The sequence below is a fragment of the Canis lupus genome, chromosome 36 (genome assembly GCF_011100685.1).
Source record: "Canis lupus familiaris isolate Mischka breed German Shepherd chromosome 36, alternate assembly UU_Cfam_GSD_1.0, whole genome shotgun sequence".
Taxonomy (NCBI): Eukaryota; Metazoa; Chordata; class Mammalia; order Carnivora; family Canidae; genus Canis; species Canis lupus.
The window spans coordinates 10,187,138-10,201,545 of record NC_049257.1 but is presented as its reverse complement, the minus strand read 5'-3'; the positions used below and the strand labels follow the sequence as shown (position 1 = coordinate 10,201,545).

At 37.3% G+C, this 14,408-nt stretch overlaps 1 protein-coding gene and 1 long non-coding RNA gene across 20 annotated transcripts in view; one reads left to right on the top strand and one right to left on the bottom strand.

Moving 5' to 3' along the window:
- LOC102152414 overlaps positions 1-14,408 on the bottom strand; it is an 85,306-nt gene that overhangs the window by 10,186 nt on the left and 60,712 nt on the right. For 8 of the 11 annotated variants that reach the window (XR_005384617.1, XR_005384625.1, XR_005384619.1 and 5 more), the window contains one exon: positions 12,751-13,993. The exons of 1 other annotated variant lie outside the window; for it this stretch is intronic. This is a non-coding gene — a long non-coding RNA (uncharacterized LOC102152414). Of the gene's footprint in view, positions 1-8,860; positions 9,305-12,750; positions 13,994-14,408 lie in introns of those variants that run through there. 2 more of the 11 variants (XR_005384618.1, XR_005384628.1) reach the window with 2 other exon arrangements.
- The window catches only part of COBLL1 (cordon-bleu WH2 repeat protein like 1), a 158,898-nt gene that overhangs the window by 142,409 nt on the left and 2,081 nt on the right, over positions 1-14,408 (top strand). For 6 of the 9 annotated variants that reach the window (XM_038584683.1, XM_038584681.1, XM_038584682.1 and 3 more), the window contains 4 exons: positions 1,661-1,895; positions 2,896-2,990; positions 7,160-8,736; positions 10,795-10,971. In XM_038584683.1, coding sequence (XP_038440611.1) covers positions 1,661-1,895; positions 2,896-2,990; positions 7,160-8,736; positions 10,795-10,971 — 2,084 coding nt within the window. The remainder of the gene's footprint in view (positions 1-1,660; positions 1,896-2,895; positions 2,991-7,159; positions 8,737-10,794; positions 10,972-14,408) is intronic. The other 3 variants (XM_038584684.1, XM_038584685.1, XM_038584678.1) reach the window with 1 other exon arrangement.

Below are 14,408 nucleotides of genomic sequence, written 5' to 3'. Positions count from 1 at the left end.
TCATAATAAAACAAGACTTGCCAAAATATATTTTTTAAAAATTAAATTAAATGCCTTAATATTTTTTTGGTTGAGAAATCTACTTTTTTCATTCACCATGAAACTGTCATTAAAAGTTTCCATATTTGTTTATTAAATAGCATAAATAGCACAATTTTCTGTTGATCTGCCTAGAGATAAAGACATTTTAAGTACTTTTAATATTCTTCTAATAGGTTGAAGTGTTTATTTTGTGGATGTGCTGATCACTATGATCCAATGTTATACCACCTCTCCTCCCCCATTGGGGTAAAATTAAACTTTGTTCAGCTGCTATTATGCAAATGGAAGTGTGAACTTATATTTAAATAACGATTCAGAACCTCATTCTTTGGTTTAAATTAACTTTCACAGCTAGTGTGGACAGCAATTAGGATGTCTCCTCTTTTAATCTGTTGGCCATTTGTTGTTCGTGTTAAAGAAATGATGAAACACATTCTTATATGATGAAGTATTAACTGCAGCTTTTGAAAAGAATCTCTCACACACACACATGCACATATGGATATGGGATGATTTTTCAGACAGTTAAGTGGACAAACAAGTTGAAAAACATCAGGTATAGTATGCTTCCATTTATACTAAATGAACTAACAGAAAAGAGAGAAGGTAGCAGGAGTATGCAAATCCGCTTGTATGCTCATTATACTTTCTGATAATATATAGGAAAAACCTTAAAGGAAGTTGCCTCTAAGAATCAAACTGAATGGGAATAATATTCATTGTATAATACTTGTTTGTATTTTCAAAAAGTGTATTAAGCATCTAAGTCAGTGGCTTTATTTTTTTTTATTTTATTTTTTTTACTTTTTTTAAATTTTTATTTATTTATGATAGTCACACAGAGAGAGAGAGAGAGAGAGAGAGAGAGGCAGAGAGGCAGAGACACAGGCCGAGGGAGAAGCAGGCTCCATGCACTGGGAGCCCGACGCGGGATTCGATCCCGGGTCTCCAGGATCGCGCCCTGGGCCAAAGGCAGGCGCCAAACCGCTGCGCCACCCAGGGATCCCATAAGTCAGTGGCTTTAAACCCTTGTTTTTTATTACAATCACCTTAGGAGCCTTAAAAATTCCTGGTCCCACCCTTCCGAGGTTCTGATTTAACAGCTATGGAGGAGGATGTGAACATCATTTTTAAAAGGGGCTCAGATCATTCTCCATTGTTGTGATAACTACTGAGTCAAATTTTTTAAGTGTACTTGTAAACAATATAAAAATCTCATGTTCTTTTAATTTACATTTAGAGCTATTGTATGAATGTAAAAGTCATTTAAATTCAAAGATCTGTAAATGTCTTTCAAAGGTAGACATCTGATATAACTTATGAGTTTCAATAACTTTTTTCTCTACCATGAATAAAACCTAGTGTGATAGCATATTCTTATAAATATATTCTATGTTTTCTAATATATATTCTATGTTTTTAGAGTTGTATATGCCTGAGATAATTAGCTTGCACGTTAATGTGATTATTCACCATTAGAAGAGTATTTTATTAGTTTTGGACTGGCTTTTAAAAGAGCCAGCTAATTATTAATTTTAAAAAATTCTTTTCCTGCTCAGATTGCATAGGATGAATGAGGCAAATTAATATTTAGGATTATATCTTCATTTCTTTGTAGCTGGAATAAGCTCTGATCATAGCCTTGAAGAGATAGATGAAAAGGAAGAACTGAGTGAAGTGCCTAAAGATGAGGCTGAAAACACTGCTCTGAAGTCACAAGACGTCCCTTTTGGATCTACAGATATAATAAATACACTGAAAAATGATCCTGACTCAGCCCTTGGCAATGTTACTGGAGAGTCCTCACAAAACTCCAAAGAAGAAAAACAAGAAGCTAGAAACACAGATGGACAGTAAGTAGTCTATGTGCCAGAAGGGTTGGTGATGGTTTGTTTAATTAATACTTGTCTCTGAATTATAGATCTGATATTTTAAACACAAATATAGTAAGTAGTCCCTTAGTTTAGATTCTAGTCACCATAATTATAAGAATGCTTATTAATAAAGTATCCATTTGCATGTTTTGTTTTTAAATCTCAAATTTAACAGTTCTGGTATCGCTATGTCAGATAAGCTATAGCATGTAGTTAATTTGTATGACTTAAATATAAAAGTGTGTGTATTGTATGGGTTTTCCCTATTTTCTGTTTGATCTAAATGACACATTTAATTTTTTATTTTTCACCAAATGCTTCTCAAGGATTTTCACTGATTTTATAAAATAATTATGCATATTAGATTATGATGTTAAGTTACTAATATTATTTTTACAGTCAACTTTATAATGCAGAGAGTGCACTTTCCCCTTCATCCTGGGAATTGAAATCTATACTACAGTACACTTATACGGTGTTAGAAATGCCACAACGTGAATAAAGATGAAATCAAGTAGGCAAAATAAACCATCTTCGTCAAAGTTACTGTAATTTGCATGGGATTGTCTCCAAATTAAACCTTTCTATCACAAAAAAAACAAAACCAGTTGAGGTCAGTCCACATCCTGATTTGCCAGAAGTTGGCTTTGCCAGATCCAAGACTAGTTTAGTTTTCTTTTCCTTTAAAAGACAAATAATAACAAAAAGACACTGTTTTTTGGAAAAGTGTCCCTTTTACCAAGCTCTTTAGGTCTTCTTTGTAATAGGACCACTCTTTGAAAGCTAATGGTTCATAGCAGCATTTCCTCTCTATTGTATTTTTTCTTTGCTATTAAATTTCCAGTATTTGGCAGAAAGAAAATGATTATTTCAATCCATCTGTCTTTGGAAATTATTGCCTGTTTTCTCATCTGGGGTGTGTGTGCACGCGCGCGCTTAAATAGTATCAATATATAACATACCATATCCTATTTTGCAGAGGACCACATATGATGGTATATGATGCAGGTAATGGAGAGAGGGTAATTGACCATGTAAAAGACTTGAAGTCATTGGGCACAAACCAGGAGAACGGTGAGTTCTAGTAGCCAACATTGTCACAGTACTTACTATTTTCTAAGGAACCATGCTTAACACCTTATGTAAACTCATTTAATTTTATATATTAACTCATTTATGGTCTTATTATTTTTAGTTCTACTTTGTTTTTGATTGAGCCAAAATGATATTATGTAATTCGCAAGAGTTCCCATAATTAGTAGGTAGTGGACCTTGGATTTGAACTAACTCAGGCAATATTACTATTTAAAGTGTGCTATTAACGACCATGTGTACTATTTTTGTTGTTAAATCTTAGCAGTCGTCTAACCTACTATCTTGGATCTAAAAGATGTGTATTCTATGCATCTATGTGTGATGGATTTCTCTTTTTTTCTTTTTTACTGACTCCCAAGTCCAAACCTGTTTTCCTTCATACTCAAGTTGCTTTACTTGAGTGAAACTTGTGTGCCTGGTTTTTAAAGTCAAAATCATCTAATTATGTGGTGTTATTTACCAGAATCTTCAATACCCTCACCCCCAAATCAAGACAATTTCTTCTCTTTGCTATGATCTATTTCACGTTATTCTATCTTTCGGGCTATGCTCATTTTTTTTTCTTTGCAAGGAATATAATTTTCCACCTACCTTCACCCATCCAACTACTCTCCAAATCTTGCCAGTTCATTTGTTACTTGTTTACTAGAAGCCATGTATTTCTCTAAAAGGTCTTGACTCCTTAACCAGATTGGACAGGTTTTTTTTAGAGAAATTACATACGATACTTTGACTTCCTCATAGCACGTAGTAGAATACTAACATATTGTTAAAATACATACATTCATCGACTCAAGTTTTTTACTTTATGATGGTATGAAAGTGATATGCTTTCAATAGAAACTATACTTCAGAATCTGAATTTTGGTATTTTCCTGGGCTAGCAATATCATCCTCTTGCATGATTCTGGGCAGCAGCAGTTGCAGGTCCCAGTCAGCCCATGAGGGTAAACAACCTGTACATCTACCACTATTCTCTTGTGAGGAGGCTCTGTGAGAGATGGTTTTGCCCAACTATACGCTAATGTTTTGAGCACATTTAAAGTAGTATAGGCTAAGCTATTGATATCTTGTAGCTTAGATGTAGTAAATGCGTTTGACTTATCAATATTTTCAAGTTATGATGGGGTTATTGGGATGTAGCCCCTTTGTAAGTTGAGAAAGAGCTATACTTAAGGTTGAATTTCAGAAATCTGATACTGCACAAATACAAGATGCAAGGAATGTACAATGGTATTTTAAGGAGATGTGAAGGAATTGGCTTATGAATTCTCATACTCCAGTCTGTTAATATGCAAAAGTTGGTGAAGATTCTTAGAAAACATAGGGATATACATATTCATGTTTGGATAAAATGTGGATTATCCCAGTGTCACATACAGATAGATAGATATGGATATATGTTGTTTTACCTGCAACAAGTTTGTTCTAGGGTCACAGGTATAGTTCTGTAATAATATATATATTTTTTAATTTACATTTGATTTGCAATGACCTTTGTTGACTCTAGGTGAGTTTTTCCTACTTTTTAAAATCAAAGTATTTAGGTGATTTTACTTATTCACGAGAGACACAGAGAGAGGGGAAGAGACATAGGCAGAGGGAGAAGCAGGCTCCCTATGGGGAGCCTGACGGGACTCAGTCCCCAGGACCCTGGGATCATGACCTGAGCTGAAGGCAGATGCTCAACCTGTGAGCCACCCAGGTGCCCCATAGGTGATTTTTTAAGTAAATAATTTCTCTTATCTTAATTAGTTCTCTTCCTTCTTTTTTAGCTATCCCATATACTTGTTTCAATGATCCTTAAGTCAGATGATTCATTTTGTAGTTGTTGGTGTCAGTTTTGAGTAGGGACAGGACAGGATAGCACAAAATCTACTTCTTCCTTCTACTGGCTATCACTGGAAAATGGCCTAACTAACCATTCATTGACATTTGGTTAGTGTCATTGTCAGGTCTTTGTAAGGATGGATTAGCTACTAAATTCAGCAATGATTCTAGGTTTCCAGGCTTATCATTGGGAATAACTATGAGATTTTGATGAGCGATTCAGAATTAGAGAATAGTGAAAAATAGACATTTGGAGTTCTAAAACCAATTAGTTAGGGTTTGTTACAGGGAACTGACTTGAAAATATATTGTTGATACTTTGTTTTGGAAAATATTTCTCTTGTGTGACTGAGCTATACTATTCATTGGAAAATGAGAAATAAGCAAGAGAGAAGGAAATATATTTACATTCATTTCCTGGTGCCAGGGACCATTTCTTCTTACATTCTTTCATCCTCATAGCAGTGTTGACAATAGTACTTTTCATATAGATATTAAAAATACTTGTGAATCAAGTAAATAAGAGAAATGTGCAGAAGTGTGCTTTTTTGATGATTCTTAATCAAATGTGTCACTAATCATAAAAGTTAATTATTAGTCATCAAGAGGTCAGTTGTATAGACAATAAATATTCTGATAATCAGTTTTAGGAATTATTTCTTTTAGGAAGAATAAAAATGAATTCCATTTAAAAAATTAGATATTTAATATAAGAATCTTGTAACATAGTAGAAAACATACCAACATGACCAAAACAAACAAACAAAAAGAACCCATGCAATTAGATAGTGTACAAATATGAAGGTATTTTAAGAAATTGTTTGTATACAAATCTACCTGGCAACATGATATTTTTCTCATGCACACATATTTTTTCTTTTCTTTTTTTTTTTTAACAGAGGAACTATTTAAAATAGCTCATGACATTTTAGGCACTGAATTTGTTCTTTATCTTGTAAGTAAAAATGAGTGACAATACAACTATAGAGAAATACTTGACATTCTTTCACGATCTGACTCCCAAGGCTCACATTTCACTTGAACAGTGCAAACTACTGTTCCTGGAAGGGGGGGAGGCCACCAAGGATTTTGAAGATGTGGCTAATTGGTCATCCATGAGAAATAATTCTGGGCATTTGGCTAGAGGAACCCAGTGTATAAATCACTGCAGTGGACTAGACACATGGTGCGCGCTCATAGACCTGTGTTTCCTTCTAGATGCCTCATTCCAATTGTTTGCCATCATGTTGCTGATTGGCAACTGTTGCTTTTTTTTTTTTTAATTTTTATTTATTTATGATAGTCACAGAGAGAGAGAGAGGCAGAGACACAGGCAGAGGGAGAAGCAGGCTCCATGCCGGGAGCCTGATGTGGGATTCGATCCCGGGTCTCCAGGATCGCGCCCTGGGCCAAAGGCAGGCGCCAAACCAGGGATCCCTGTTGCTTATTAACCTAGACACTGGCGAGTGATTTTTGGTTTTGGGTGATCTGAATTAGAATTAAGAGGAAAAGAAATCCAGGGTAAAGAGAGGTGGTTTTCTCCGCTTGGAACTCTGACAGGAAAATAAAGTATCTTTTCCCTGAGAGAAAAATGAAAACCCACATGATCGTTTTTATGTAGTTGAAATCATCCATAGTGTGACTAAAAACGAAGTCCTCTAAGAGTCTTTAGCAAGACACCTACTTAACAAGACAGTCAACTTAGATTTTTGTTTTCACTTTACCTCTTAAAGGTAATACTTCGTTATTTGCCTTAATTAAAACTGATAACATTTGCTAGGATTATTTCCTTTTTAATGTAAGGTGTGAAATATAAATATACTAGGAGTTATAGAAGAGACCAGATCAAAATAGGAAAAAAAAAAAAAAAGAAGAAGAAGAAAAGTACTGTTTTGGAATTTTTCCATTTCTTTTGTCATTCTTAACATTGACTGAAATGTGAAGTCTACTTATCAGGAGAAATGTAGCTATCTTCAATGGAGCGCTTGTTATAGGGATATTCCCTATCCTAATTAGCATGTTGTATAAATGACATATAAAATATAATCCATGTTTTCACCTTTTTATATCTAAGCAAACTAGGTTTGGCTCAAAGGGGTTAAGTAACATGTAAACCCAGCCAGGTTCTAGACTCAGGTTTCTATGATACCAAAGCCCGTGCTGTTTTCCCTAATGCTACTACCTGCTTTTGTATAATTAGCTGAAAATTGTCTTGTAGCCTTCAAACCAACCTATTTCAGTTTGGGGGAGGCAGGCATTGAAAACTTGAGGTTTTTCTACTAGTTCACATTTAACTTGACAATATTTTTTCCTCTCAGTAGATCAAAATGAAATAATTGTCATTCCACCGAACACAGACCATATGAAAAATGGAGTGAGGAGAACAGAAATCGATGTAGGAGGTGTTGCCGAAAATAACAACGTGGACATGGAAGTTGACAGACTATCAAACCACCAGGCACATAAAACTGATACTGCTGAAAGTTATAAGGAAAATCATCTGGCTGCTTCATTAGGACAAGACCAAAAACTGAATCAACTCAGTGAGGAAAAGACAAAAACGCAAGATGCAGCCATTCAGACAGTCCCTTCCGTTGACAGTTTTGATGGGAACCACCAAGATCATGATTTGTCTAACTTCAAAGTTAATGAAAGCGTGCAGACTTCAAGTAACAATAAACCAACTCAACACTCATCTTTAAGTCCCCAAGATTCTGTAGATGCCTCAAGGAATTTAAGAGGTCCGGGCCTCCTGACTGTACAGTCAGATAATCAACTCACCATAGAAGATCCAATTTATACACATGGTGATGATGATCTTTTGCCTTCTCTAGATGGGATTGATAAAAATTCAACTGTTTCTCATATAAAGAATTATCCACTTTATAGACAAGACTATGATCCCAAGCCAAAACCTTCAAATGAAATCACAAGAGAGTACATACCTAAAATTGGAATGACTACTTATAAAATAGTGCCTCCCAAATCCTTGGAGATACTGAAAAATTGGGAATCAGAAACCCCTGGGAATAAGGATGATCAGGAGATACATACTTTAGGAAAAAAGCACATTCACGAAAACGTGAAAGAAGCTGCCATGCAAACCGAACTTGTTATTTCTGAAAGCCCGAAGGAGCCACAGGCAGACCTTAAACTGAAACCTACCGCGGGAACAGAGCATCAGGTGCCCAGCGTGGAGAGCTCGCCCCACGTCCCCCACGTCGCTGTGGGGAAGCCCATGAAACCTACTCCCAGAATGACAAAAGACACTGGCACAGCTCCTTTCGTGCCTAATTTGGAAGACATAAACCATATTTTGGAGTCAAAACTTAAATCTCGGGTTTCAAATCCCCAGACCAAACCAAGTTCTTTTTTCCTGCAGATGCAAAAAAGAGTTTCAGGCCACTATGTGACATCTGCGGCTGCCAAGAGTGTCCAAGTGGCCCCCAACCCCGCTCCAAAAGAACTAGTAAAGAAAGAGGAGGAGAGGGATGCGATACCTCCTCCGGAGCAAACTCTTTCTCCCTTAAGCCAAGCAACTCCATCCCTCCCACAGCCCCCTGTTAAAGACCCTGCCGGTGACCTCGGTGACCTCAGCAACGAGAAGCCTATGGAAGCCTCTCCTCCTCCCAGCTCCCCTGCTCCTCTCCCTGCCAGTCAGTCAGCAGCGCTGAACCTGAAGACTCTGAAAACTTTCGGTGCCCCGAGACCTTACGCGAGCTCTGCTCCGTCACCCTTCGCCCTCGCCGTAGTGAAACGGTCACAGTCCCTCAGCAAGGTGCGCAGGGGGGCGGGCGGGGACGGTGCGGCCACCCCACCTCCAGCCGACACAGAAGGGCAGGCTCCGTCTGTAAATCAGCTCGCGGGCATCCCCCAGCTATGCCTGAGTGATAAGGTAATGTCACCCTTTTAAAAACAAGGGCTCATCATAACAACATGGTTTAAGTGGGGCTTGACAGGCATGTTGGTGTGTTTGTGTGTTACTTAGCTCCGAATTCCTATTTTTTTTTAAAAGATTTTATTTATTTATTCATGAGAGACAGAGAGAGGCAGAGACACAGGCAGAGGGAGAAGCAGGCTCCACACAGGGAGCCCCATGTGGGACTCGATCTGGGGACCCCGGATCACGCCCTGGGCTGAAGGCGACGCTAACCTGCTGGGCCACCCGAGCTGTCCCCGGAATTCCTATTAATCTAGTAGCAAGCTACCACAGGGAGAAAAGAGTAGCAACGCATAAAATCTGATTGTTAACTCTCAGAGTTCTTCTAATCCACGTAACATGATTGGGCACTACTCTAAGGTCATCGTTCTAGGATTGTATCATTAGCAGGTATTACAGTTTCTTTGCTCATGCATTTGCGCCGTGTACTGGTTTCTGGTTCTGACTCTCTGCTTTCCTGTTTTGCTTATCTCAGTTTGTTTACGACTTCTCTGGACGTTCTGGCTTATTTTCTTCTCCGATTCTACATAATAGCAAAATAAATAGTTTTAATTATATAGAAACACAAGCAGTATTTAAGGACTAGATAAAATAACCAAACATTTCTCAGCTGTGCATTTTCCATCACACACACTCAACCAGAATTCCTAAACATTGACACATATAAATAATTTAAACCGAAGCCAGAGATTAAATAGGTAATTTTCTTAATTTCCCATTTTTCTTAATGCAGTGTCAACTTTTCCAGTTATTGGTATGTTGACTAAAATGTCATTGAGCCACTGTCTAACTTTAGTAACTTACATCAAAAGGGTCATTTGCTGACTTAGTGTTTGGTCAACTGAGTAGTATAATTTGCTAGATTCAAACAGGATAGTCAGAGGAAAGGATGAAATTTAGAGTATGCATTACAATAATCCCCGTGCAGTTTTTAAAAAATATTTTGTGTACCTTTACTCTGATAGTGTTTAAAGATTACTTTCTGGAACTGTGTGACAGTTCCAGAGGTATTTTATACGACTTTATCAAACATTCCTAGAGTAACAGAACATCAACGATATTGCCAAATAAAGATTTTTCCACAATCTCAAAGCCATAGTCATCTCGAGGAATATTTCTTTATATATTTCACATTTATGTTTCTTAGCTTTGATATAATGTCAGGAAGAGATGTATGATCTAGAGATTAATTCTTTTCCTGGGAACAAAGCCTGTGTTTCTTCTTAGGATGGAATGCCATTCCCAAACAACAGAAGTTTGATTTAGATAATACAGTTTTTGAGTCACTGCCTGGGCTCTGTTTAGCTCATCTTTGGTGAAGACGTTTGGCGGTTTAACAAAAGACATTTTTAAGATCATTTGATAATAGTTTCCAGTTAAATCATAAATATTCTTTCCTAAGAAGTCTAATTAAATTTTTGATTCTTAAATTTGGAAATTGCTAATACCTACTTTTAGTCCATTAAAGTAAAAAATAAAAGGAAAAATAAGACATGGTCATCACTTAGCCCCTGTGACTTCCAGGGCCACAAAATAAAGCAGTTACATGTAGCATAGTCATTAATACTCCTTTATTTGAAAATACGTTAGGTTCAACCAATAATAAAATCGTCAATCTGCCCATTTTGTACTGTCAAATACAATAATTTCACAACCTAGTATGTCGTAACTATAAAAATGTGGCATTTTTTTAGTCTGTGGAATTTTTATCATTATTAATTTGGCTCTTCTCGCCAACTCCACTGGCAAAATTAGCACCGTCTGACCCAGGGACGGTAAAATTACCGCTGTTTCATAAAGCGAGGAGCAGTGCCCCTTGTCCCACTTAGCCTCCTGGCTGAGGGAGGGCAAGGGGTGCCCTCGCCTTCCAGCTGAGTGCGGACCCAGGACCGCGGGGGCGAGGCAAATGGGCATCTTCAGGAATACTGGTGATGGGTTTCTTTTTTTTTTTTTTTTTTAATGGCCCGTTCTTCGCCTGGTATTCACATGAATATTTTGCATTTATTTTTATAGGGGAATAACTCGGCACATAATGAGCAGAATTCCCAAACACCATCTCCAACGGGCTGCCCATCATTCATTGTTAGGAGGCAAAGTTCCTTGACTTTGCAGGGCCCTGACCCGGAGCAGGCCCGACGGAGCTTGCTGACCGCCATCCGCTCAGGGGAGGCCGCGGCCAGGCTGAAAAGGGTGAGTCGTCTAACCCCCTAACCCCTGCCGGGGGAGGGGGGGGGCTAGGGAGGCCCAGGCACCCCCTTCTGTGCGGGGGTCGCTTCTGAAGTAGAAGCTGCGACAGCCCGGGTGCTTGCAGGGCCTTGAGTCGGCCAGGACTGGGCTCGAAGCACCCTCGGGAAATCCTGCTTGTAATAGCCCCAAGTACACAGGACCTTAATACCCGAAAAGAAGAGAAGCACCGTGTTCAGAGTGGACCATCAGATAGGATAAACTGGGCAAAATACAGCCACACGCACCCGTGTAAAGACCTGTAAAAATCTGTATGTGTAAGGTCTGGCAGATGCGTAGGTGGCAATTATTTTTAAAAGCGAGGAAGTAATTATACAGATCACACTAGGGTTACTTCCACAGGGAAAGGAAGGGGGTTGCTGGGGGCCTGTGGGAGCAAGACAGGCACACAATTGAAGAAGGACCCCAGAATCTTAAGTGATCAAGATAAATATGATCTTAGGCAATATTTTGTAAATGTGTAAATGATAGACCTCTAATAACAGAGAAAATGTCAACATTTTAAGTGAAGACAGCTGGGGGGGAGAGAGGGGGCGGAGCTGGAGCTATTCTTTTCCTGGCCTGGTGGTGGATTATATATGCATATATATTTGTGTGTGTTTTCATTGGGTTGTTTAGGTAAGTTCAGTGCACTTTTCTGTACACGTGTTATATTTCAAAAAATATTATATTGCAAAAGGCAGTAGAAATGGGCACAAGAAGGCTCTAATTCCCTGTGATCTTTGCTTAAGCCCCATATTTCTGTCCTGTACTGAACATTCCTCCCGGTTTGTTTTAAATTCTAACATTTCTTTTATAGAACAACAGTTCGGGTGCCAAATAAAATCTTCAGTGATTTTGACAGTAGGTTTAGATTGTTCATCAGAAAGTTGGCTCCAGGTTTGCCTATATTTTGGCACCCAAATGTTCAATTTAACTCCAGGTACCAACCTGCCTTATGGCTCTGGTTCATATTCACGTAATTAACCTTCATTATAATAATTGGTTCGCATTAGAACAATTATCTAGTTGACTGCTCTAGTGTAAATGTAGTCATGAACATGCCCTGTTTTTTTTTTTTTTTTTTTTTTTTTTTCATATTTCTTAAGATATTTTGTTTTCCACACCTTACCCCTATTTGACCCCAGTGTAGTCACGGAGATCTGTCATCTTCTAAGGTTTTAATAAATCTTATTCAATATTTCATAAAATGTGGTTGGTGTTAAGATTTATGTGTGAATCAGCAAATTGCTTTCAGAGAATAAGAGATTAGGTAACCTATTGTCATTGACTTGTGTTCATGCAAGAACGACTTTGGCTGCTCTTGATTCTTACAGATGTTTCAGTCACTAAAAATCATCACACTATTACAAGTAGAATATACATTTGTAAAAATAAAGTCTGAAAATAAACTGATGAATGGCATTCGGTAGTTGATATTAACCATTTCCTCAGAATGTAAAATTTATCTTTGGCTACATCGAAACCTTAGAAGGAAGAAAAAAAACTAGCTAAGTCACCCAGAATCTTGCTGGCTTGGTTTATTCATTGAATTGCTCTGCTTTTGATTCATATTTCCTTGATTGGAATTTCAGCAGTCCAAAGGCTTCAGGTTGGCAGTTCTTGCCATATATTTTTAAATTAAAAATAAATGATGATTTCATAGTTAATGCTTCTCACAAGAATGAGAAAGCTACGTTGAATATTCTTGAAAACTCTTTAAAGGATACACAGTCAACTAGCAGATGCTCTCAACAGTAAATTCTTTACTTTAAAAACATGTCTTTATTGTGTCATGTTCATTATTCAAAAAATTCAAGCAGTACTTTATAAATGCTTATAAAAAGTTACCATATTCCGTTCAAGAAATATTCATTGATCTACACTGTGCCAGGCACTAAAATAAACATGCGTATATCGTGGCATTACATTAGACAAGGCTTCTGGCCTCCCAGAATTTATGGGCTAGTCTATAATGATGTCTTCTCATGCTTGAAAGTTTAGTGTACAAAATTTTAAATATCAAACAAAATACCATTCTCCCCGCAAAGTAACTGCTCGTGATGGATTACAGTGAAACCTTCCAGACCACTTTAGTAGTATACAAACATATTTAAATACATACAAAAATAGAATCCTGTAAAAGATTCATAAATATCTCTTTGAAATTTTCTGTCTTATGTATACACACCCACCCACACCCACCCACACACACACCCCAATTCTTTTAAGACTACATAGTATTTGACTCTATGAATGAACCATGGTTTATTTGTTCCTTACTGATGGACATTTAACTGGATACTAGTTTTTCCATTCCATAAATGGTGCCTTAATAAACATCTCTTGTGTTCGAGTCATTGGTGTGTTTTTTAAATGCTTAAAACAAAAATAAAATAAAATTAAATTAAATTAAAAATAAATGCTTAAAACAAAAATTCTTTTACTTTACAAAGAATTATAAAAACTGTAATTTTGGCAATAATCACAAAAATAATCCCTAACACTGAGACTTTGGGCCCAAGTTACATAATGAAAAGTCACTACCTGTCTGCTGTCTGTTGACCATCTTGGAAAGGAATCCCACAGGAATACCAAACAAAATGCGGATGAATTTCCTTCCCCTGGTGGCAACGTTTCCTTTAGCTTTTATTTTTTTAAGATTTTATTTGACAGAGGAGAGAGAGGGAGAAGCAAGCTGGCTCCAGGGATCCTGGGATCGTGACCTGAGCTGAAGGCAGCTTAACCATCTGAGTCACCCAGGTGGCATCTTTTAGTGTTTTTATTTCAGGTGGATGGTGGCAACACTCTATGCATCCTGGATTCATAGAGAGCCAAACAAGCTGATTAGTGTAGATGACCAGTCTTTGTTTAGTAAAAGGCAATGAATGAAAAAACCCAATCCAAACTAAATTTGTCCACTGTATTTTCCTTTCCACTGACTTTGTTGCTGGCAGAACCACTGGACTTTTGTACTTCAGGTCTCTTCCTGTGAGAAGATGATAACATTTGGTTAAGAGTCTAAATGAGTCAAATTGTAATCTAGAGATTAACCATTTTTCTTAAAATACTGTCATTTTATGTATGATTATTTCAAAATATTATACCTATTTACTCTCCAGAATGCAAATGACTTTTAAAAATCACTCTAAATAACTTGGAATTTAGGAAATTCTTTGTGTATTTCATTCACTTACCACTTGTAAATAGGAGACTTTGCCATAGAATTTTGGAATTAAGAGGTTATTGGGAGAAAAAACTACTTTTCATTCTGTAGCAGTTTTGGCATAGCAGTCATAGATTTGACTTTTTTAGTCCTTTTTTTTTTTTTTTTTTTTTTTAAAGAAGATTTTATTTATTCATGAGAGACCCAGAGGGAGAGGCAGAGACACAGGCAGAGGGAG